Source organism: Ambystoma mexicanum, chromosome 9 (assembly GCF_040938575.1).
Source record: "Ambystoma mexicanum isolate Mex_15411 chromosome 9, UKY_AmexF1_1, whole genome shotgun sequence".
Classification (NCBI taxonomy): domain Eukaryota; kingdom Metazoa; phylum Chordata; class Amphibia; order Caudata; family Ambystomatidae; genus Ambystoma; species Ambystoma mexicanum.
The window spans coordinates 381,931,684-381,958,076 of NC_090931.1; the positions used below are offsets into that span (position 1 = coordinate 381,931,684).

At 47.1% G+C, this 26,393-nt stretch overlaps 1 protein-coding gene across 9 annotated transcripts in view; it reads right to left on the bottom strand.

Moving 5' to 3' along the window:
• TSPOAP1 (TSPO associated protein 1) overlaps positions 1-26,393 on the bottom strand; it is a 3,887,333-nt gene that overhangs the window by 3,687,370 nt on the left and 173,570 nt on the right. For 8 of the 9 annotated variants that reach the window (XM_069614845.1, XM_069614847.1, XM_069614848.1 and 5 more), the window contains exon 1: positions 3,434-5,583. The exons of the other annotated variant lie outside the window; for it this stretch is intronic. In XM_069614845.1, the coding sequence (XP_069470946.1) occupies positions 3,434-4,969 (1,536 nt within the window). In that variant the 5' untranslated portion in view covers positions 4,970-5,583. Of the gene's footprint in view, positions 1-3,433; positions 5,584-26,393 lie in introns of those variants that run through there. 9 annotated transcript variants of the gene reach the window in all.

Consider the following 26,393-nt stretch of genomic DNA (forward strand, 5'->3'; position numbering starts at 1 on the left):
AGCCCAGTATGTCCTTAAGTTTCTTCCGGACAGTTTTAGTGATAGGAGAAGGATAGGAGATAGTGAAACAGTTAGAGAAGATAGGTGAGATAGATTGAGACATAGCTAACTGCAGTACTGAGGCACAAGGAGGGAGGGTGGAGCACAAGGCCAGAGACAGAGTGTAGTGCACACAGATAGTACAATTTTAGCAGCGCAGAATGAAAACACAAGACAGACACTGGGCACAGCTAGGATCGTTTTTTCAGCAGAACAGGTGCAAAACACAATGCGGCCGCTTTCTAGCATAAAAGGGGGATCAGCTAAAATTAAATTTTCAGGCAAGCAGCCATTTCTTAACAGCAAAGGGGGGCATAGCTAAAATTCAATTTTCAGTCACCCAGCATTTCCTAACAGCAAAGGGGGGCACAGCTAAAATTAAATTTTCAGGCAAGCAGGCATTTCCTAACAGCAAAGGGGGCACAGCTAAATTACGATTTTCAGGCAAGAAGGCATTTCCTAACAGCAGAGGTGGGGCACAGCTAAATTACGATTTTCAGGCAAGCAGGCACAACTAAATTTGAAATTGCAGCAGAACAGGTGAAAGCACGTTCAGCACATGGGCACAACTAGAATAGCTAGATTACGTTTTAAAGACCAGGGTGATAACACATGTAGCAGCTTGGGAGGGGAGGGGGACAGTCAATAGGGGGGGGGGAGATGGCAGATTAAGTTAGGTTGAGGGAATGACCTTCCAAGGTATGTTAGATGAATCCAAGGTTTCGTAGTTCAAGTCCACAATGAATGGAAATATCTTCAGCCTCCATATGCACGTTGGGGGGGGTGAGTTGGAGTGGACCCACAGACCCGGCCAGGCAACGGACAGGGGAACTGACGGGGCCTTAGAAGGGGTGGGCCGGTTGAAGCCTGCCTTTCCACCATAGGCTGAAAAGTAGATGCAGGGAGGCTATCAGCAGGCCCGATCCCAGCAAGCTGCAAAACACAGTGAAAGCCTTTTTTGGTTATAAGGCGGCGGCGGCCATCTTTTACATGCCACGAGGCCACAGAGAAGTGCCTCCAATGTGTCTTTCCCCTCCTGTACAACACACTAAAGGGCAGCAGGTCTTCAATTGGATTAAACAGCGTGATAAGCTTAAGGCGGTGGAGATGAATGAAAAGTGACTTGGGAGTGGTCAAGGTCTGGAAGGACGTAGTCATGTTGGGGTGGAGCAACATGCCTACGTTCCTTACTTTGTCGTTCAGCTAAATGGAAAGAGTGAAGATGTCAGGAAGCATGGTTTGAGAAGGCAGTTGGGGTAGGGCAGTGGGGCCCTCAAAGAACATCAATTCAGTTTTGCTTGGATTTGTATGTATCCAGGGGACATTACTCCACTCTTTCATTGAGGTTAGACATCTTGAGAGGTAGACAAATTGGTCCTGCTTGCCATCCACGTGAAACATGTCTTAGTACCATCCATGCCAACATTGCAGGCTAGACCAAAAGACGAAATGGGGCAAAGGAATAGGCACAAACAGATGTCAAACAAGACTATGGCTAGGTGGGGGCCCTGGGGAACGCCACAGCAATTGGTCTTCTAGGGTAACATGCAACCACCGAGATAGGCTGAAGAACTTTTTAATGTTGACAACGTTTGAGCAAAGGCTATGACAAATTTGGGGGCACGATAAATCTGGTTTCTACTCGCTCGCAGTAGAGTGGCAGAGTCAGCTACCAAATCTTTCTGTTCCATCAAGACACAAACTGTGTGGATAAGCTTGGGAAAATTGTGACTGTCATAAGCAATATTGCTTGAAGCGGGTTGCAAAATGCTTACAAGGAGAGAAGGGCAGAGCAGAGAAACAGAGGGCACAATAGGAGAGTAGACAATACAAAAATGTTCATGAGCATAGAACCACAAGTTGTGAAAAAGGTCTAATCAATAGAAAATTAAGTTGAGAGCCAGCAAGCATAAGGTGGTCCGCACTTGCATGGTGAGTGCAACCAGGGCTACCAATAAAATGGTCTTTGCTTTACAAAAGGTATTCTAGATCCTCACCTGCAACAAGGATATTCCATGAGTGAGGGAAAAGGCGAACTGGACGTAAATGCACAGCATTTTACTCCATCTATTCTCCAATTTATTCCACAATCAATTAAGCCCAGTATGCCACACCCCTGTTTTATATTGACATACTTTTACTTTATAGAAGTGTATGAGATTAATAGCTGTTCTCTTCAAGCCTCAAGAGGTCATTTTTATGCTTGGCCCAACTAAGAGGAAGGGGTGGCTTTTTATCATTGAGGTTTTTGCACTATCCTAGCTATCAGAATCTAGATTTGTGGTTTGGACCCAACTTAATTAAGGAGAACTTAAGACCATGAAAAACCTTTCACCAATAGAGATTAAACAAACATCTCAAAATCACTGTCCAGTAGCCAAACTTGTTTCCTCTGGAAAACGCAGGAAGTACCGTGTCTGTACTGTACATGTGTTTCCATTAAACTAATGTGTCATCTTAGTCCAAACAATGTAGGAGACGGACAATGTGATTGGGTCTAACTGTTCATGGGGTATCAGCCCGAGACCCTCTCAAGCAGTATCCGGTCCAGTTAGCTGATTGAGTTACCATTCAAAGGCAACTCTGCTGAAGAAATCTGTCCCTGGTACTTGCATGGGGTATAAGATGCCATTCTGTATCCTGCCAGTCGCTATCCTAGGGCATCACTGAAAGACTGCTCTCTTGTCAATTATCACATTCCAGTCACTGTCATAAGATATCATCCTTGGGCACACTCATTGAGTAGGAACCGCCAGTTGCTCTTCTGGAGCGTTAACCTGCAATCATTCAAATTGGGTATCAAAGGCCCCTCCGAAGCAGTAATAACTCGAGCCTTTCGCCCACCAGATCACCCCTTAATTCACGCCCTACAATATCACCTTTCATATCACCTTTCACTGTATCATTCACTCACCATTTCATATCAGCTCCAACTCTCACAATATATGGTACTGACTGCACTGTAGTAACAACTTCCTAACAAGCTTCAGAGTTATCACAGCACTCTAAAGAGGTTTCTTCTGTATGGTGCACTGTACAAAACCAAAAATGAAAAAATATCACATTTAGAAATTTGTTGTGGTATCCAACAAGCGCAGTATTGCACTGTCACCTACCCAGACATTGTAAGCCTAACGCGCCAAGCATAATCCCTGAATATTCTTAGAACTTCGGTGGACACTGTGAAAATAAACACTGAAAAATATTAGTCGGATATTCTAAAAACCTCTTAGCTGGCAAACAACTAGGAGAAAACACTTGTGTACAGGAAGCTAAGAATAACAGTGCCCGACACATAAAAACTACAAAAAAGCTATACAAAATTCAGTGGATGTTACCATGGCATGCATCTAATTTTTATTGAGGAATTGTGAATAACTGTCTAAATTCTTACCTTCGTACACTTCTTCATTCTGCCATCTCGTACCCCGCCACACACAGAATAAGGATGCATCCTTAAAGTCCTAGGCACAACTCCAGGCTTAATGCCATTTAGAGCCTCCATTGGAGATGCCCAAATGTGATCTGATGTCCAAAATGAGGACTGCTTATTCCTTTTCCAGATAGAAAGGCTATTAGCATCCTTTTCTCTGGTGCATAATGGTGCATGCACTAGATCTGCTGCATTCCAGGCCAAAACTGAGGCTGTATAGGGCAAAGTGCTAGCCATCTCTTCAAAGATCAGCATTCCACTAACACAGGTACCAGTCACCAAACCCATACCAGCAAACATCTCATTTACAGTGGCCAGGCCAACAGCCTTGTCAGCACCAGGGAGCAGAATAGTAGTTGCCTTCATCAAAGGAACCTGTGCTGAAGCCTCCTTTCCGGCAAGGACCAGACCAGCTGGCTCCTCTAGTGCAGGCATTACTTTAAGCTCCCCTCCCACTGGGACAAAAGTAGTTGTCTCCTTTGCCACGGGTACCAGACTAGTAGAGTCTATTGCCATAGGGATGAAACCAGTAGGCACTTCTTCCATCAGGATTAACCCAACAGGCTTTTGCTCCACCGGGCTCACACTAGCATGCTCTTCTAGTTCTGGGGCAAATCTGGCAAGCTCCTCAACCACCTGATCCAAAAGGGAATGGGTCTCTGCCAATGGGCTCTGATCAGCAGACTTGTTTACCACATGATGCAGATCTGCAGATACCTTTGTCAAGTGCTCCGTTCCAACAGACTTGTCTACCAAAATATCCACACTATTAGATTCCTTTGCGGCAAAATTGAGACCAGGAGATTCCTTTGCAACAGGATTCAGAGGAGCAAACTCCTTCACCACAAGGAATGGTCTGACATTATCCTCGATGACAGGGACCAGAAAAGTAGAATCCTCCTTCACAGGTAGGAGCTCAGCAGAACCCTGCTTCGCAGTGGACTCAGGCTGTCTATTCATCACAGGGGCCGAACCAGCAAGCATATTTACCATGGGTATCCCACCAGAAACCACTGCAGTCCCCAAGACTTCATCAGAAGGTGTAACTGCCATAAGAATCTCCTCTGATGATAACTCTCCAATTGGAATCACACAAGAATGGACTCCCGAAATGGGGATATTTCGCAAAGGCCACTTCTTAATGCATACTTTTTCAGATTCCACTATCAGAGGGGGCACAGGACATGAGACTGCCATCGTCGGGACCATTCTAAAAGTCTCATCTTCAAAGGGGACTTTGCCATCCGGAGCCTTAGACAAACGGGTCATGCCAGCAGGCACCCCAGACGCAGGAAGCCTTCCATTGGATATATCTGTGACAGAGACAAGGGACGAAGGGAACATCACAGCAGGGGTCATAGTAATCGGACATTCCACGGCAAGGGTGCAACAGTCATAGTCTTGGTCGTGAACGTAACTGTGCAGTACAGACATTTGCACAGCTGGGCCAGTGTGCTGTTCTGCTTCGAGAAGCCAGCCCCCCTCCGGGCTTTGCATGTCCCTCTGCGGGGGATATTTTGGCTTCAGCACATACTCTCCATTGCCCGATCTTGAGATTTAAAAAACAATAGTGCAAAAAAACAAAGAATGAAAGGGCATTAGCAACAACAGTCCAGCGGGTGAAATCCAAGCAGCATGATCCATTAGCTTGCTGCATCCGTCACACGATCAATCCTTGAATATTCATAGATCTTGCATGGGGGCGTCGCATTAGTTTAGCTTCGGATTTTTAAGGCATTGCCGAAAGAATAAACACGTAACGTTGCTCCGTGGAAAAATGCCTGGTATAGGTCTACTGCATGAAAATGTCATCTTCACGGGTTCCCTTTAAATCTTCCAATGCGTGAGAGCATTTCAGCAGGATCGCTTCTGCTGCAGTCGTTCAGCGTATGTATTCAGCAAGCTTTTCGCGGATTTATCCAGGTTCGGTGGTTGGTTTTGACGCCTTTTCCCTGTATCCTAAGGAAAGCTTGCCAGATCAGCTGCCCGCAGAACGCCCAATCACATGCACACACCAAAGCAGTGCTTAGGCAATAGGGGGTGGGGGGCTGTCTTCCTAAAAGGTAACCGCTTTCTCTTCCACTGTTCAGCTGAAGAGCCATCAGCATTAAAATGGGTTTTATACCTTGCACGACTGAAGCATCCAATAAGAGGAACTGCTGTTGGTTTCCATGGCAATGGTGCGAGAATTGTGCGCTTGCTGCCTATTGATTAGTAGTTAGGGTACTGCAATACGCAGTTTAGTTGTGAAATGATGAAATAGTAACGACCAACCAAACCCCTAGTTACCCTATTTTTTAATCTATATTCGTAAATTTAAAGCCGCCGTTTTTATTTTTAATCATCCTAACATAAAACCTGTCGGAATTCACAAACACAATCGCACTGCAACTAAGGAGCACGGTTATATATATTTAAAATCAGAAACTAAGAAGCCCAATTAAAACATTGTGTTCGTCAATCACATTCTAAAATATACATGTATTGACCACGAAAAGTCAAATGAAACCCGTCCTCACATAACTATAGACCAACGAGGGCGTACTTAGAACCAGAGGAGCTTCTAAGTGTTACAATGGGACAAGAAAATGACAACAGGAAAAAAAAAGTATTTAAAATTGTTCGTATAGATTCCGCTATATGCTGTATAAAACAGACATCATGTGGTGCTCTTTAATTCTAACAATATTCATGCTTAAGTTGGGCCTGAAGCTCGGGAGCAAAACAGAGCACAATGAGAATACACAAACGTTACACTAAGAGAACACAGATAAAGCACACAACACTAGACACATATGGAGATGGAGTGGGATGTATCCCTATAACACCCAAGTTCCCATTTCGCTCCCAGAACGACAATGTCTAATAAGCAGTGCAACGAGATCGGAACATCAGGGTAGTGCATAACTTCAAATGGTGGTAGAGAGGCTATCTTCAGGGATTGTGTGAGAGGGCCAAACCTTTGTATTGGACACCTTCCCGTTCTCCCCAAAGAATGTTTGTAGGAGCTCAAGAAAACGGATTCTGCTATGAAAGCAGATTTGCTAAACAGTCTCCCCTTCAACTTTCAGGCAGCGCACTGTGTTTTTTAAATTTTAATAATTTTTATTGTTTAAGGTAATAAAGATAATACATATTTTAGCAATTACAGACTTTGAGAGGAGTTTGAGCCAAAATAGGAAGTGAACAGAGGTCGATAATATTAATTAGCGACAAAATCAATCAATACAAAAATAATGCATTAATCAGAATGGATCATGATACATATTTTAACTTGTATAATAGATAAATGTAGTATAAATTTAACATTAAATATAGTAACCAGTCTGCAAATAGCAGTTTAGGGGAAATAAGAGTGGACCTATGGGGAGACAAACAATTATACAGACAAAGACAGACGGAAGGAAGGTGGGGGGGAGGATGGGTACAATGCATTATTAAATCAAACTTTTCTTACCACTGTAATCAAAATACACGACAGCCATTCGAATAAGAGAAAGATCACTTAGCTAAAAAATTAGGTATGAATACAAGAGTTTACGAACCATGAGCAGTAGCATTGAAACAAGATAGCAGATGAAAAAATACCATTTAGCATTATATTTAGGAATAGTATTGTGATTATTTGCCATGCAAAGTTCCATTTTTTTAATATGACAAATGGAGTTCCACCATCCTCTGGTAGAAAGAGATTGAAAGTCTTTCCAGTTGGCTGTGATACATTTCAAAGGCATAGAAATGAATAAATGATGTAGTCTAGTTGAGTCAGGAGAGATATTTGTAGTTATTGCTAGACTTCCTAAGAAAACATTAATAGAGGACAGCGGGACATCAACAGAAAAAATAAGCATAATGAACTTCCAGATGTCCTGCCAAAATCTGACCATATATAAACATTCGAAGAACATATGCATGTATGAGGCAGGAGACATGCCACATGACCAACATTTAGCATCGTGATTAGGGTTGGCCTTTGCTAATTTTGCTGGAGTAATAAATGCTCTTTGAATGAAAAAAAAAATATTTTGTGTTATGTTAGCTGAAACCGATAAGTGTTTAATTTTAGAAAACAAACTGAGCCAGATTTGATCTTCAAACCTACATCCTAAATCATTTTCCCATTTAAGATGAATAGAGCAAACATCAAATGTTGAAGTGAGCATGTTATACATTTTTGAAGCTCTCACTTCGCAGGTCATGGTGAGCTGTAATAATCTAAGGGCATTGGGAGAAAGCATTTCATTGGAGAAGTGAACAAGTGCATCTAGGCAAGAGTTAATTAACCGATTGTAGTACTGAAAATCAGCTTTGGGAATGGCTAATTTGGATGAGATTTGTTCAAAGGAAAGAATGGAAGAACTATCCATAATGTGTTGGATGAATCTAAATCCTTTTTTAATCCATGACTTGCGATTAAGGACCCTGTTGTTAATAAGTATATTCTTGTTGTGCCATTACAAAGGGGAAAGGTACTTATTGGGGGTTTTGGTATAGGGGAAGAGAAAGGATTGTAGGGCTGTTACAGATGCTTTTATAGGGTCTAAGATGTTCATGGAGGTATGTTTGAAAATATATATGTGATCTGTAATGTTATATGGATGAACTGAGTGTTTTTCTAATGTGCACCAAGTGGGAGTATCAGAGATTTCAGGATCTGTGAACCAGTGGCGAGATTGTTTTATGAGAAATGCGGAGTGATATAGATTTAAGTCTGGGAATCTAACACCACCCATTTCATACTGTGCTTTAAGTTTGGTTAGCGCAATTCCTTTACTTTTTCTAGCTCCCCAAAGAAAGTTTAGTAGAACAGAATAACCAGGTTACTCACCGTAGTGACCACCTTACTCCTAGTCCATAGTCCCCTTTCCTCCATACTTATAGGGACATTCCTCCGTCCTGTGGGATGGGACTCGAGCACTTTGAAAAGCATCCAAAATTTAGCAAACATTTTAGTCCTTCCTCTCTTTCTACGCAGGGCCCGGCACGCAACCGTAACCCCGCCCATCTCGGCTCTGCCCCACGCATCGCCCATCAGTCCTTTTCTATCGCCAGGCCAGAGACATTTTAGCAATAACAGAGGAACCTTATTAGAGGGGACGGCGGGCAGGCGTATGGAGTAAAGGGGACTATGGACTAGGAGTAAGGTGGTCACTACAGTGAGTAACCTGGTTATACTCCTACGTCCCGTCCCCTTTCCTCCATACTTATGGGAGATTCCCAAGCACTCCTTACAGGAACTATGGGTGGATGGGAAAAAAAACCTTACTGAAACAGGTTCTTCAGCACAGCCTGACCAAACTGAGCATCAGATCTTGAGCTCAGTTCTAGACCATAATGCTCACAAAAAGCCAATGGGGAGGCCCAAGTAGCCGGCTTTGCGATGGTCTCCCAGGGGACATATTTTTGAAAGGCAACTGCGGCTGCCTTTCCCCGCACCAGGTGTGCATGAATACCTTTAGGAGGCTTCAGCCCTTGGACGGTGTAAGACTCTGTAATGCAGGCAGCGATCCATAGGGAGATAGTCGCCTTAGAGGCCTGCTTATCTTGTGGATTACCAAAGGTCACCAACAGTTGAGAAGAGCTCCTAAATTCAGATGTTCTGTCCAGATAGAACTTAAGAGCCCTTCTAACATCCAGGCAATGCAGAACCCTTTACGCCTCTGAAGCGGGGTTCGGAAAAAAGACCGGCAGGGAGATCGACTGGTTCAGATGGAAATCAGAGACCACCTTTGGCAGGAAAGCAGGATTTGTCCATAGGACCACCATATCCTTGTGAAAACCAAGAAGGGATGCTCCACCGACAAAGCCTGGAGCTCACTCACACACCTTGCTGAAGTAACAGCAACCAAAAAGGACACCTTCCACGACAGGTGCTTGAGGTCCACCGTGGCCATTGGTTCAAAAGGTTTATGATAACGCCGTCAGGACCACATTTAGATCCCACGACGGGTGCGGACTACGAATCAGAGGATAAAGGTGCGTCAAGCCTGCAAAATGCCTCTTAACCAGACGATTAGACAGAGTAAGAGCATTGGTACGTAGATAGTAGTTTTCCAAAAAGTTCTTGGCTATGGCGGTTGGGTCTAACTTGGCGACATTTTTCTAATAGTTGTATCCTTATATTCAAAGGCAGTTATGTTGTATACCAACGGTCGCGTCTCACTGGGTAATAGGGTTATGCCAAGAAAAACCCAAAAAGAATAAGTGCAGGTAAGGTAAGGTAACCCAGAAGGAGACTGCGCCCAATATTCAATACTGAAATATATTTATTTTTATTTTCGTACAGAGTGCCCTTTAAAGATGACACGTGTTTCGTTCTGCCTTCAGACCTTTTTCAAATCAGGGCTATTATCCTTCAGAGTTCTATAATGCCCCTGTATCATTTTGATGGGTTAGATCCCTTGGCTCAGTCTCCGCGTCTGATCGCGTCTGCAAAATATCTCGAGGGCTCGAGATATTTTGCAGACGCGATCAGACGCGGAGACTGAGCCAAGGGATCTAACCCATCAAAATGATACAGGGGCATTATAGAACTCTGAAGGATAATAGCCCTGATTTGAAAAAGGTCTGAAGGCAGACCGAAACACGTGTCATCTTTAAAGGGCACTCTGTACGAAAATAAAAATAAATATATTTCAGTATTGAATATTGGGCGCAGTCTCCTTCTTGGTACGTAGATAGGTAGGGGAAAACCACCGAAAGATGAGTTCTGCATGACAGAACGTGAACACCCGACTCTGCTAAGTGGGATACAAAGGACAGTACCGTGTCAATTGTAGCCCCCCCTTTTGGTCCAGCTGCTTGTTTCAACACCAATGACAGAACCTGAGCCATTTGCATCTGTACTGGGACCTAGTCGAGGGTTTTCTGGCTGCCTGAATAATTCGCATGTTATCCGCAGACAGGCTACGATGTTCTAAAGACCTGAACTCAGGCACCATGCCGCCAAGCTGAGTGATTGTGGGGAGGGGTGCCACAGCTGTTGGTCCCCCTGGTGAAGATCGGGGGTCACCAGTAACCTGATCGGCGGATACACCGACAGGTGTTGAAGTTCTGAGAACCAAAACCTGGCCGGCCACCACAGGGTTATGAGTAGAAGAGAACAGTTCACCAAGTTCTTCAATTTACAAATCGTCCGATGAACTAGAGGCAGAGGCGGGAAGGCATAAGCCCTGATGTTGTGCCATGGAATCTCCAGAGCATCCCCCAGAGAGGAGGCTCACAGCCCGTTTCTTGAGGCATACAGAGGAAGCTTCTGGTTTGCCGCCGCTGTAGCGAAGAGGTGCACTTCCGGAGTGCCCCAGCGCAGGAAAATCCATCAGAGGACCTCCGCCTTCAGCTCCCACTCGTAGCTGACCATCGTCCACCGACAGAGGGCTTATGCCGTGACATTCAGCTGGCCCGACATGTGTACTGCAAGTAGCCAGACACCATGACGAAACGCCCACTCCCAAATCTGGATCGTCAGCTCCACGAGGGGGGGGGAGACTTGGTGCCCCCTTGCTTGTTGATGTAATACATCGACACCACACTGTCAGTGCGAATTCGGACCACTTTGTTGGCAATGATAGGTCTGAACGCCTTGAGCGCTAGAAAGATCGCCAGAAGCTCCAGATGATTTATGTGGTGGAGCTTGTCCTGAGGCGACCAAAGATCCGAGACCTGAAGAAGATCCAATGTCGCACCCCACCCCAGAAGGGAGGAGTCCGTCGTGACGTTTACCATCGGGGCTGGGTTCCGAAAACCCACCCCCACCGACAGGTTGCTGAGAGACGACCACCAGTCCAGGTCCACTCTCATGGAAGCTGGAATCATTATCAATTTGGAGTCCGGATCCACAGTCTGAATGAAGCCAAGAACTCCGAAGAGCCATCTGAGTCCACCTCATCTTGAGACGAGCAAGAGGAAGAGCCAAAACGCACAAGGCCATGAGGCCCAGAAGCCTCTGGAACCACCAGGCCGACATGCTCTCCGACTGCGCAAACATCTGACATGTGGCCAACAGATCCGCCATTCTGTCCCCGGTGAGGTACACTCTGCAGTCGATCGTGTTCCAGCAAAAACCCAGGAAAATCAAGTCCTGAGAGACCGTCATGGAAGATTTCTGCCAGTTCACCGACAGCCCAAGGTGGAACAGGAGCTGGAGGAGAGACTGAAGATTGCAGGCGGCTTTCAACGGGCAAGGGCTGCGCAAAAGCCAGTCGTCCAAATACGGATACACATGGATACCCTGCAGACGAAGATAGGCCGCGATCACAGACATCATCTTCGAGAAGACACGCAGCGCCGAGCTGAGGCCAAAAGGAAGCACTCGAAACTGGAAGCGCTCGTCTCCCACAGAGAAGCAGAGATATCTCCTGTGTGGATTCCAAATTGGAATATGCATGTATGCATCCTGAAGGTCCACCACGCTGAGCCAATCGCCCATCTGCAAGGAGGACTGTATCTGGCTGGGCGTGACCATCTTGAATTTCTCTTGGGGTAGGAAAAGATTGAGCTGGGAAAGGTCTAGGATGGTGCGCAGGCCAGACTGGTTGGTTTTGGGCACCGTAAACAGCCGGGAGTAGAAGCCCACCCCTCGCTCCCCAAGGGGAACGGGTTCCACAGCTCTGAGGTCCAGAAGCTTCTGAACCTCGGCTTTTAGAGAGGACGACCCTGACTGCTGGAAAGGCGGGTTGAAAGGGGGGGAAGGGTAAGCTGAAGCCCGCCCGAGCAACTGACGAGACCCACCTGTCCTCGGTGATGGTCTGCCATGCCTCCCAATGAGACGCAATGCGTCCTCCCACGGGGGCTCGTGCGAGCACGGAGAACCCTCATTTGGCAGGCTTTTCAGTGGGGTTACCACCTGAACCTGAGGAGGAGGCTGAGGAGCGGGAGAAAACCCGAGTCCGTTGCTGCCTCCGGCGGTTATTACCCAAAGGGGTATCCACTCTGCGGGATTTCCAGTCTAGAAACCCCCTGAAGCCAGAGGAGGACCGGCTTTGTGACAACGGTCTCTGGGTCCTATAAGGAGTTTTAACCAGGATAGACAAGGACTTAGCTGTCTGGGTGCTGTCCTTCGTTTTGGTGAGCTCCACTTCCGTTGTGGAATGGAAAAGCTCCTTACCGTCAAACGGCAGGTCCAACACCTTGTCCTGCACCTCCTTTGAGAACTTGGTGGCATGCAACCACGCCTGTCGAGAGGTGTCAACTCCCAGTATAAGGCCCCCGAGCCGAAGTGTCGACATGATGAGCCGCGGCCTCAAGCAGATCCTGGGTCAAGACCCTGGCATCGGATAAACCCACCTTAAAGTCTTCCAGCTTCTCGACCGGAATGAACTCCTCGAACTCCGACAGACCTTTCCACATCTTCATATTCGCCCCCGCTAACACCAGTTCTGCATTAGCCTGCCGGAGCTGCAAGGCCGAATTAGCGAAAATCTTCCTCTCAAGGGAGTCGAGGAGCTTGTCCTCCTTCCCCAGAACCTCAGTAGCCGTCATAGAAGAGGATGCTGCAGGCCTGGACTGTAAAGTGGCTGCAGCCACCAATGTGGAGGAGGGGGGCGGACAATATGACAGGGCCACCACTTCCGAAGAATGCAGCCTATATCGCGCGTCAATTTTCATACTGACAAAAATTCCAGAGTGTGGCTTTTCCCAGACCCTACGGACCTTGGCCAACATGCCCTTCTGCAAGAACAGGCCGGTACGCTCTGAAGGAGACAGGGTGAACGCCCCCCAAAAGCACACCCTCCAGCGTAGCGGGTGCCTCGGGCACCGGAACATCCAATAGGCACATCATGTCCAGTACCCGGTCATGAAAAGCTCTAATAGATTGAGGCTGGTCTTCGCTGTCCTGATCGCCCTGCGCATCATCCGACAGGTCAGGATCCAGCTGAACCGTGCAGTCACTGCCTTGTCCACAGAGGACAATGGAGGCAAGGGCGGAAGTGTCGGGGGAGGCACCGCAGGTTATGGCGGTGCTGGCAGAGCCACCGGAGTAACGGGTGGAGCCGGAGGCACAGGCGGGCATATCTCCCTAAAAAGACCCTTGAAATACTCTCTCATGGGGTCGGTACGCATGAGCTTCTGAAATTTACTGAAAAAGGCGTCCTCCGGAGACGGTTTTGGAGCTACCGGAGGAGTTCTCTCATGAGGAGGATAATTCTAAGGACGCAAAGGGGAGGGTTGCCACACAGGCCCATCCCCCGAAGTGTCCACAAAAATCAAGGGTGCCGAACCCACAGGCAACAAGACATTGTGCGGAAGGGGCATCCGAGCGTTCCAGTTGTAAACTGGGTGAAACGGATGGGCACAAGGAAATTAATGTTCGCCCACAGAACCAACTCCCACACTTGAGGCCGATGGCGTAGTTGTAGGGGAAGCGCCCAAAATGGCCACCGTGGTCATGGCGGGAACGGCCGCCATTTTGCCATCACCTGAGGGGAACTGCGGCATGTGAGGAAGTGAGGGAGGGGTCCCCGTCGATGGATCAGGGGTCTTAATTTTAGCCTTTACATAAGGAAACTCGGCTGAGCCGGTACTATGAGACCTGGAATGTTTCTGCGACATACCAATAGCCAAACTAGCCTTCACAGGAAGGACCTCGGCACTGCCGGTAAAGGAAGAACTTTCACTCCTTGCCCCCTCAACAGTTCTGGCGTCGCCACAAGAGCAGGAACGGTGAGAAACAACTTTCACCGATAAGGCCTTGCCAGGCCTCTCAGAAATGTTGGTTACTTTAGCCTCTGTATGAGGGACCTCGGACCCAGGTCCGGTAACAGCCTTACTAGCGCGGGCCTTGAACATCCGTTTGGTAACCCCAAGCCCAGCCGAGGCCTCGGGGCGCACCCCGGTACTTTTGAGGGAAGCCGATAAAGGGGCCTCAGGGCGAGCTCCTGTACCCCACGACTCAGTAGAACTGGGTCTACAAGCAACCCCCACAGGAGGGGCCTCGGGGCATACTCCAGTATCCACAGGCCCCTTACAGAGACCCTCAGAGAAAACTGTACAATCCCCGGTGACAGGGCGGCTGATGCTCCTCCCGGCTTGGGAAGAGCTCGGAAAGGTATCTCCCGGCCGGGGTGCTTTGAAAAGTAAAGAACTTACTGGGCGTTTCTTCTTTTCGTCGATAAATGCTTGAAAATGCGAAGGAGTATGTCGAAACACCTCCTCCCACCGCTCCAACCGACATTGAAGTGCCCGGACCGAAAGGGAATCGCAATAAAAACAGGAGTCCCAATGGTGGTCCAGACCCAAACACTCTAGACAAAGAGGATGGGGATCCGCCCTCGTGAAGCGTCAGGGACACGATGAACAATCAAAGTCTAGTTTGAATGACATAGACAGACTAGTACACGATCGCTAGTGAGAGCCAGAGAGGAGGAAAAAAGGAAGAAATTCTTCTGCGGATGCAAGTGCGTCCAGTACCGAACGAGCAGAGAAAAGGACTGATGGGCGATGCGGAGCCGAGATGGGCGGGGTTACGGCCGCGTGCCGGGCCCCGCGTAGAAAGGAGGAAGGACTAACATTTTTTCAAAATTTTGGATGCTTTAACAAAGTGCTCCGGTCCCGTCCCACAGGAATGTCCCCATAAGTATGGAGGAAAGGGGACGGGACGTAGGAGTATATATAGATTTGAAGAAGGAAAGCGATAGTAGAACAGAGAGAAGCTGAAGGTAGTATAGTACAATAGGGGACAACATTATCATATCCAATCGCCCCCACCAAGAGAGGTAAAGGGGGGACCATTTGGATGTTAGGTCTTTAAGAGTGTCCAGTAATATTTTAGTGTTCAGCTTGATGGTATCAATAACTGTAGGGGCAAACCGAATACCCAAGTGTTTAATTGAACTACTACAACATTTAAGGCTGAAAAAGGTCAATGTCATGTTTGAAGCAGTAGGTATTTAAGGGCATGATTTCTGATTTCTGTCTATTTAATTTGTATCCGGATACTTGACCAAACTGTGATAAAGCATTGAGGAGATTGGGTAGATGATGTTTGGGGTTTTTAATTAGAATAAGGATGTCATCTCCATATGCTGCTATTTTGGTACATGAAGCTCCTACTTGAATCCCTGGGATAATTTTTGGTAGATCTAATTAATTCCAATAACGGTTCCAATGAAAGAATATAAAGTAGCGGTGAGAAGGGGCAGCCCTGCCTTGGTCCCCTGAGCAATGGAAAGAAGGAGGATGTTTGGCCATTTAAATATATTGAGGATTTGGGGGATGAATAAAGGAGTTTGACCAATGATATCCGTGCCAGCGAAGGGTTTGAAACAAAGTTGCAATCGACACGGACAAAAGCCTTTTCCGCATCCAAAGCAATAGCAGCATAGCCTTGTCTATCTTTTTTATCTTTGGATGCTAGGTTAATGGCATTGAGTAACAGTCTAGAGTTAGAGGATATGTTGCGACCCTTCACATATCCTGTTTGGTCTGCCTTCACCAGAATTGGAAGTGAGGATTCAATTCTATTGGCAAGTATTTTTGCAAAATGTTTACTTTCGATATTAATAAGGGAAATGGGTAGATAGTTACAGGGAAGTGTTGGGTCTTTGTCTGGTTTAGGGAAAATAATAAGTAAAGCTTCTGAGAATGATCCAGAAGAAGTTTTTTGGGCAATAAAGTGTGAGAATAGTCCTTTAAGTTTTGGCGTTAACACTTCAGATAAATTGCTATAGAATTCTGTGGAAAGACCATCAGGGCCGGGTGCTTTCCCTTTACCAAGGCCATGAATGGCCTTTGCAATCTCTGAGGATGTTATATCATTATCAAGGTGAGAAAGGTCTGTTTGAGGATATGATGTCCGACTGATATTAAGAAAGGAATCAATATTCTCATTAGGAATAGAACATTCTGAGGTGTAAAGATCAGTATAGAATTTTCTAAAACAATGCAGTATTTCTTTAGAGCGATAAGATTTACCCTGACTATCTTTAATATGGGATATATGAAATCTTTCCTTTTTCATTTTTAAGTAAGAGGCAAGTATTTTGCCTGCTTTTTGATGTTTGATATATCTTAGTTTTGTATTTTAGTATTATTCCTGCTGCTAGTTCTGTTATTTCTTTATTGATTATAAAACGTAACTTTATCACCTGCTGAAGATTCATCAAGCTAGAATCTGAATAGTAGCGTTGCTCTACTTGGGTAAGTTGGGCATAAAGGTCATCTAGGAGCTTTTTCCTTAATTTCTTGTTCCTACTAGAAAGGGCCGTAATGTGACCTCTTAAAGCTGCTTTGAACGCATCCCAGTTGTTAACAACAGAAGTATCACTGTCTTTATTATTAATGAAATATTGTTGCATAATTCATTTAATGGATTCAATAATCTGTGGATCTTGTAGGAGGAAATTATGAAGTTTCCATCTGCTAGCAGTTTTGTTTACTTCTGTAAGGGAGAAGGATGTAATTACAGGTGCATGATCTGATATAATAATAGTAGACATTTTTGAGTCTACAATAGATCCGGAAAGAGTCTTAATTGCAAAAATATAATCCAGGCATGATAATGTATTATGCGGAATTGAATGGAAGGTGTAGTCTAACTGTGTAGGGTGGGAAAGTCTCCATGTATCAATTAGTCCTGTTTCTGCTAGGCAACTTAAAAAGGATTTATGGGTTTTATTTGATTTAAACATGCAACTGGATTTTCGATCTAAAAATGGATCGAGGACCTGGTTGACGTCGCCACACAATATCAAGTTAGTAAAGTTGTTTTTGAGTATCATTTGTTTGATTGAGATCCAAAAGGAGGGATCCGGTAAGGCGGGACCATAGATGTTAAGGATTGAAAATGGAGTAGAGTCAATTAAAAGTTTTACCCATACCCATCTACCATTGGTGTCAGCATCTTGATCTACAATTTTATAGGGTTGTTTTTTACTTATTAATATGGCAATTCCATTTGTTTTTGGCTATAGCCGGACTAGAAATAACCTCCTTACCCCAAAGGGATTTAAGTTTCATTGTCTCTTTGATGGATAAATCGGTTTCTTGTAGACAAGCAACTAATGGCTTAAATTTGTTAAGGTGAGATATAATTTTGCATCTTTTGATGGGATTCTTATATCCTTTGATGTTCCATGTAATACACTTGAAAATCATTTAGTTTTATTTCAAAATATTTTTATTAGCATTTCTTAGTTGGCATTACATCCTCTTTATGAGGTTGAAACATGTTCTATTATTTCTTATACATAATAAACAAAACTCTAACATACCACAAACATACATTGTCTTCCTTTTGTAGCGAATATGGCGTCTGGATTACTTAGGGTCGGATTGGTGGCCCGTCCCAATCTCTGCTTGTGGGTTGAGGGTAAGGTTAGCATTCATTCCCAATGTGCCACACCTCTCTCCTCTCTTCTTTACGAACCACGTGTCTCTTGGGGCTGTGTGCCAGTCCACCTACTCGTTAGTTCATGGGGGCATATCATCCGACGGCAGGAACATGTCTCTGATCACGGCCTTCCATGCCTCGAATTTAGCGTTAGCGTCCCCTAGCCCTCTGGTGGTCCCGGTGCCCCACGCTTCCGTCTCTGCGGTCGTCCACCGCTCCATCTCCCTTTTCCATCTTGTATATTGCGGGCCTTTCTTTGACTTCCACGACATTGCTATTTCCCTCTTTGCCAAGATGCATGCTATGTCCATCACCCTCACAATGTGTTTTAACTTGCTGATCCTGGGGTACGTGCCTAGCAGACACTCCTTCATTGTCCAGTCGTATCTGCTTACTCCGCCCTTCTCGCATGCCTGTTTGATGTTGGCCCAAAGAGTGCCCACCTTTGCACATCCCCAAAACATATGTATTAGATCTGCGTTTTCACTGGCGCACCATGGGCATTGCGCTTCCGGTTGCCGCTTAAAGCTAGCTACTCTTTTCGGGGTCATGTACGTTCTGTATAAGACATTTGTTTGGATGAGTCTGAATCTGGTGTTTCTGGACACTGCTTTCGGAAACTTCAGTGCTCTTTCCCATTCATTGTCTGAAATCTCTTCACCAAGGTCAGTTTCCCATTTAGCTTTTAGAGTAGCGCCCCTGGGGTTGGGCCTATCATTCATCTGCGCATAGATTCTTGACACTGGCCTCCACCCATCGCTTAGATTGTACATTTCTGTTACAAGAGGGGTCGCTGTTGGCTCCTCTGGCCAGTTGCTCCATCTCGCTTTAGCCTCGTGCTTAAGCTTCTGATACCATAAAAACTGTCCCATGGGTATTCCCTCTGTCTCGTGCAGTGATTCCAGCCCTCTGAACTCCCCATCCTCAAACATGTCTCCCCAGGCGTAGATACCCAGTCTTTCCCACTGCCTGATCGTGTTAGTGTCGGCTGGTGTTTTTCTTAAGCCTGCCATTATTGGGATTTCTGGGGAATAAGGATTCTTTAAGTGCGTGATGGCTTTAACTCTTTCCCATATCAGTCTGCCCAATCCAGCCAATGGGGGTGCTCTGTCGGGACGGTCTGGGGGCACCCATATTATCTCCTTAAGGTACAGAGGTTTGATTAGATCTCCCAGGAGGCCTGTTTCGTTGGTAACTTCGTCTGATAACCATTTGGTGACATGGCTAAGTTGGGCCGCCAGATAGTATCTTTCGAAGTCCGGGAGCTGTATGCCCCCTACATCATGCGGGAGGGTCAGAATATTCAGTGCCAGTCTGTGGCGTGCCTTACCCCATATGAAATCCCTAATCTGGGCATCTAACTTTCGAAAAAAGGGTGGTCTAATGTAGTGGCAAATAGTCTGGAAGAAGTATAAATATCGGGGGAGTATAATCATCTTTACTATTGATGCTCTTCCCATCATTGAGAGTGGTAGCTTAGACCAAAATTTCATAGATTTGTGAAGCCCCTGAGTTACCCTCAGCGTATTTTGCTCGTGTGTAAGCTCAGGTGTATGCCTGATCCAGACCCCCAGATATTTAAACGTGTCCGGTTGCCATCTTATCCCAACTTGGGGTAGGTTGTCTGTTCCTAGCTCCCTTAGGCCCGCCAGCGGAAACATGCAGGACTTCTGTTTACTAAAATGTATCCCCGAATAACGCGCAAAATTATCTAACACTTCCAAGATTGTTGGGGCGTTGTTTTTTGGGTCCCTTAGGTAGATCAGGACGTCATCCGCATATAGCGAGATAACATGATGTCTCCTGCCCACCCTTATCCCAGCGTCCCAGAATTGACTCCTAATGTAGATCGCAATTGGCTCCAGCCCCAAGATATAGAGCATGGGCGACAGGGGGCATCCCTGCCTTGTGCCACTTTGTATGTTCCAGGCTCCCGAGACCCATTTGCCCGTCTTCACCCTGGCCGTGGGTCCATTATACAATATCTTGACCCAGCGTACAAATCGTTCCCCGAATCCGAACTCCTTTAGCACCTCTATCAGCCACTCCCAGTATATGGAGTCGAATGCCTTTATGGCGTCTAACGACATTACCGCCATATGATCCTGGTCTCCCTCTGTGTGTGCTATAATGTGCTGTAATCTACGCAGATTGGCCGTCGTATTGCGGTCGGGCACAAAGCCATTCTGGTCCTCGTGAACTAGGCTTCCTACCACTTTTGACAGTTTTTTGGCCAGTATGGTGGTCAGTATCTTACAGTCGTAGTTTAGCATTGCTATTGGTCTGTAAGAGTCGCATTCCTCGGCCGGTTTATGTGGTTTGGGTATCGGGACTATTAGTGTCTCTGTCATGGATTTGGGTAAGGTTCCTGTTTCATAAGCCTCCTGGTATACCTCATATAACAGTGGGGCCAGTGTTGTCTCATATGCCTTGTAAAACTCGGGGGGGAGCCCGTCGGTTCCTGGGGTCTTGCATGTGGCCAGGGATCTAATGGCGTCTGTAATGTCTTCGGGCGTGAGGGGCTCTTCTAACAAGTCTCGTTGTTGCTCACTTAATTTGGGGAGTCCTATCTCTTCCAGGGTGTTTTGTATGTCTATCAGCGGGACTTGGGTGTCGTGTGCGTATAGTGTGGTGTAGAAGTCAGCAAATGTGGTGTTTATGGAGTGCTGGGTTGTCTTAGTGTCACCGTTCATGTCTCTTATGGCGGTCACTGGGTGTCTGGGGTGCTCTCGTTTACATAACCAGGACAGCAACCTGCCTGGTTTGTCACCATGCATGTGTGCTCTGGTGGTGCGTGTTGCGTAGTCGAATTTCGCTAACCGTCCCCATGCCTGGTGACAGACTATCCGTGCCTCTTGCAAATGTTCCTCTTCCTCTCTAGTCCCTGAATTATTAACTTCCCCTTGCCTTATTTCTTCCTCCCTATCTTCCAGTTCCCTCATCAGCATTCTCCTGATTCCCGCTGTCCCGGCTATGACTTCTCCCCTCGCTACCACCTTCAGGGCCTCCCAGACCGTGCTCCAGTGCTCGACGCTGCCGCTGTTAGTGGTGACATAGTCTGCCAGCTTTTCTCCCAGTTCCTCCCTAAACATCAGATCCGTCAGTGTGTCCGTGGGCATACGCCACAGCGGGACAGGGGGTCTTGGGCCTTTCAATGCCCAGTTCATTAACAGGGGGGAATGATCTGAGATCGATCTACCCATGTATTGTATTGATTCAACCTGGGCTTGGTGTGTTTTATCTATAAACATATAATCGATTCTTGTGTGGAGGTTGTGTGGGGAGGAGTAGTATGAGTATTCTCTGTCTGCGGGGTGGTGTACCCTCCAGACATCCACCAGGTCCAGTTGTTCCAGCAGGCTGTTCAGTGCCCGGGAGGTCCTATCCACTCGTTTCTGTGGGGGTTCAGATCTGTCTAAGCTCGGGTCCCTCACACAGTTAAGATCCCCGCCCCATATGTAAAGGCCATCCCTGTGTCCCGCCAGTTTCAGCTGTAGTGTTTCAAGATAGGGCGGAATACTGTGATTCGGAAAGTAGGTGTTGACTAAGCAGATCTCCACTTGCTCTAGCACGCCCCACATTATCAGATACCTCCCATCCGTGTCTATTTCACATCCTATCAACCGAAAGGGTACCTCAGGGTTTATCCAAGTGTACACTCCCCTAGCGAATTTGGAATAAGGGGCCCCTTGCCCTTGTCCACCCCAATACTCCTGCAGTCTGGACTGGTTCTCCTTTGTGAGGTGTGTCTCTTGGAGCATTGCAATATCTACTTTCTTCCTGCGAAGGTAGGACCTGATCCTGTTCCGGCGTAGGTATGACCCCAACCCTCTCACGTTCCAGGTTAGTACTCTAAGTTGTGTTGCCATTCGTAGGGTGTCTACCCCCCAGGCTCTTATTCTTTCTCGCCCTCTCACCTTTTTTCTTGCATCCTCCGTCTGTCGGCCACCTTTCCCTACTCCTCGTTCTGTATGAAGACTGTGGTATCAAACTGGAACTGCTGCGGCAACATCCACAGCGTAAACAGGTGCGCCCAGCAACTACACAACCGGCGTTGTGCTCGGGCGCCTCCACGCTCTCTAGCCCCTTCAGGGGCATCCAGCGTGGGCTTGGGTATGCCAGCAACAGGCTGGCATCCATCTTTCCTAGTGTTGGGGTGATGTGTGCGGTGCAGTGGTTGAGCTCTGGTCGGCCGTCCGTTAAGAGCACCTGTGGTTCACCCCCAGTATTCCATGGGACTTTCACTGGTGGCTTAGTTGTCGTCGTCGCTTCCGTGCTTTTGTGTTCGTCCGTCAGCTTCCATCCTTTCGGGAATCTTTGTCTTGGCCATCCGCTAAGTTATTGTGCTCTAGCCACATGTTCGCCGCCTCAGGGGTTTCCAGGAATATGGCTCGCCCCTTATGGATTATCTTCAGGCGGGATGGGTAAAGCAGCATGTATTTTATGTTAAGCTGCCGCAGCCTCGCTTTGATCGGAACGAAGGAGTTTCTGGCCCTTTGCACCTTTTGTGTGTAATCAGGATATATGGCTATCTTAGAGTCTCCTCTCTCTATCAGCCCGCCTTCCCTCGAATGCCTGAGTATGATCTCTCTGTCCTGAAAGTTGAGGATTTTTGCTATCATCGGCCTGGGGTGTGAGCCGGGAGGCGGTTTCTTCTGTAGGGCCCGGTGTGCTCTTTCCACTGCGAATCCCTGTGACAGGTTGCCTGGGCCTATCTCCTGCTGCAGTAGGGACTCTACGTATCTTGTCGGATTCATTCCTTCGGTTCCTTCGGGGATGCCGAGCAGTCTAACGTTACTTCTCCTGGCCCTCCCTTCAGCTTCCTCAGCTCTAGTCTCCAGCATTGCCACCTTCTTCTCCAGTTCCCCTACCTTGGTCTTTAGTTCAGTCGTGGCCTCCGCGGCTTCTGCCACTCCGGTTTCTGTCACCGCCACCCTCTCCGCAAGGTTCCGTGCATCTTGCCTCATAAGCTGCATGTCCACTTTTATTTCGTCTATTTTCGTTTCTATGGAGGTTCTTAGAGCAGCTATGGCCTCAAGCACTTGCCCATCTCTATTGTCCATTCTTGGTTCTCCCTGCACCTCGATTTCCGGCGGGTTTCTTTGTGCTGTGGCTGCCGTTTTCTGTGCCACAAACGCGTCCATGGTCGTCATTTTCACCTTTCCTTTGTCTTTAGTAGTTGGCATGTTTGTATGGCGCTTGTGGTTCCGATCCGTGTGTCCAACTTCGCCCTGCGTCCTCACTCGCCGGGCTTCTTCTCGGTTCTCTCTATGCGTTGGCTTCTTCCGCTTTACAGCTCTCGCTGGAGTCTCAGTGATTGATCTTGGGTCGTCCAGTGCCCCTTCATTCCGGACTTATCCCCCACCAGCTCCTCCTGCTCTGCTTATCTGCCGGTTATCGGCCACCTGATTCTACGGCCGGTGTTTCCCGCGCTGCTCTGGGCACTGGATCCGTCGGGCTTCCCGATAGCCCCGTGGTTCGGAGCTGCAGTGCCCCACGGTGTGTTTGCGACAGACTGCTGCCGGCCCTGCCGCTAGCCCTGCTCCGCTGTGTTAGCTCTCCAGAGCCCCGGGTGGTGTAGTGGGTAGTTTCCTGCGCAGTCCGGTCAGTGGTCCCCGAGCCGTCTCTGCGCACTCTGGGTGCCGTTTTCTCCACCCCGTTCTCTCACCTGGGTGCCCGTTCCCCGCTGGGGCCACCGGTCTCACCTTGTCTTCTGCTGGCAGTGCTCACAGAGTCCCGGGGTTTCACTGTCCTCTTTCGTGGTTCCTGGGAGGGTCTCTGGCTGCGCTGTACTTCTCAGCGCCGGATTTCTGCTCCCTTGGTCTCGGGGTCCGCCGTCTGCGTGGCTCTACCCATGGGTGTCCGTCTGCGGCGTCCGGTCCGATCTCCTTTCCCTCGCCGCGTTATGTCCTTCCGCTGCGGGTCCGTGGGCGCAGTTCCGCTCCCAGAGGTTTCGCCGCGTCGGTCTCCTTCGCTGCGGCTGCCTCGGTGCCGGCTCACCTCTGCGGTCCCCGCTCGGATTTGTCAGCTGGGTTCTTTGCAGACTCCGCTGGGCTCCGTCGCCGTGGAGCTCGATCCATGAGAGTCTTCTGTAAGCCGGGGGCCCTTTTCCGTCGCTGGTGTAGTCAGTTCTGGGGCCGGTTTGGTTTCCGCGCCCTTCCCCCTTCTCTCTTCTAGCTCCGGTCCGTCGCCGCCATCTTGGGCTGCTCAGGGGGGGACTCGTCTCACGCTCCTCACTGCTTCCCTCGACGTCCGATTTTTGTCGATTCCGCCACGGTTCTGGTGCGGATCGCTTTGTCGTCCTAGTGGATTACTTCTGCTTTCTATTGGTTGTATCTGTGCTTCGCTGGAGGATCAGTACGTAGGATCATGGCCGGAGCTCAGTGCCCTGCTTCCTCACTCCATGCGCGCCAGACCACGCCCCCCCTTGAAAATCATTTAGACATATATATATATAATGATAAACATGTATCATATGGCTGTAGTGAAACACCAGAACTGGATTCATAATGGGGTTTGAAAAATATATACCCAAATTGAGACATATACGGATAACACATTGAGGATCAGGGAAGGGAGAAGGGAGTTTGATCTTGAACTGATGAAGTTTGAGGCATGAAAAACAGATTTTGGAGCCCAAACAGGGCATAAGAGAAGGATCTAGGAGGAAGGATATAACAGGGATAGGTAGCACCTACTGGGTCGTCAAAAGGAGAGAGAACAACCAACAGTGGAAGAGGGACACCACAAGACCAACCACCTCAACCTATTGACTTAATTTGAGAATTAATGCATTAAGTAAATAATAAAATAAAAGGAAGAAAACCTACAGATGTTTAGAGATCCATGACTCAAGTAGTAGATGACGTTCATGCATGTGCAGGAGAGGATGTATCCATGCCATCACTTTTTATGGATTGGATAAAGGCCCTTAGATCTACTGGATCATCAAATACAGCTGTACGTCCTTCATGTGTCACCTTAAAGGAGCATGGATGGTATAATCTGCAACGGATATTAAGCTGACAGGAAAACTTTTCTTCCTTGAGCTGTGGTACTGGCCACATCCTGTGCGATGAATAGCTTGCTGCCATGCCGCATGAGGGATATGCGCTCTTTAGCTGTGGATATAATAAGTTATAGTTGTGACTATTCCAGTAGATAAAATATGAGAGTTCTGGGGAGCGGACGAGAAGTGCTGGATACTGTAGTTTGACCAATTCTATGAGCCCTCTGTATGTTGAATGTTGTTTCCAAGGGCAAATGTAGGATGGATGGAAGGAATTTTTGTAGAAAAGCAATGGGGTCAGTGCCTTCAGACCCTCCTGGCAGACCCGATATGCGTAGGTTGTTGCACCTGCTGGGATTTTCCAAATCCTCATTATGCCTTTGGAGGTCTTTGATGGATTTTTCTAGTTGTATTACTCTAGGGGATACATCTTCAGTGACCCCTACTCTTTTTTCAAATTCCTCCACTCTGTTATTAACACCCATCCATCTATCACCTAATTGCTGTAGCTTAGCATTTGTAGTTTCAATAAAGGGTTTAAGTGCTCTAATTCCCGCAAGAATGGCTTCAATAGCAGGATCAGAGATGCCTAGTGGAGGTGGTGAGTCACTTTTAGGTCTTTTAAGATGTGTTGAAGAGGAGGTGGCATCCTTTGTTGAGGATGCATTTATTTTTATTTGCTTTGTTAGCAGCCATTGCTGGCAGTTATTGGCAAAGATTTGTTGGAAGAGTGACTGAAGCAAAGATAAGTAGATGTATGTCAGGGCAATATACAGCTTAAGTCCAGTTGTGTGAACACCTCTTAGATCTCTATTTAGTTATATTCACTCATAATCTGCAATTATTACATCCATATTATTTATACTGTCATACTCTATCAATATGAGCCTCAGATGTACAGAGAATAATAAGGCGCAGACTATGGATACTTGAAAGTGTGAACAGATCTAATAAATTATTTTGGATATTTGGCATCCAGAAGCAGTCAGCCAACACAATATATGGTAAGGAAAGGAGCACTTTGACAGAGATATGAAGGATAAAACATTGTGGTGAGAGTTATTAATACTGCAAGTGAGTAGGCAAGGTGGTTAGGAGTTATTGGTACATGCTATGCATTTATAGACCTCCACCTATTTAGCTATATCTCTTCAGCTCTTTCACTTAATATATTGATATTTCTCCTTGAGCTGTTTCTTATCATTCCCCCTTTCCACTTCCACCTTCTTTTCCTCTCACCCCTTTTTATTTTTCATAATTATTTTCCCAGTCCTTACTTGTGCCAGCTCCTGTGATTCTTCCTTCTTTCGTCATTTCAATAAAGCTTCTAATCTTGTATTTTTTATTTTTTTTATTTTCCTCATTCAGTTCGCCACAGGTGGCGCCGTATAGGAAACGGGGCCCGCGAAACAAGGCCCAAGCCGGCACGTCACTTGGGACGCGACGCCGCACCTCTCCACACGAGGGGCGGCGCCTCTCCCCTTGATTCCTGGAGCCTTACGACGGGACGCTGCGCGGCTCGTCAAAATGCTTTCTCCTCGATGCGGACCGCAGCTGGGACTCCATCAGCGTCACGGAACAGC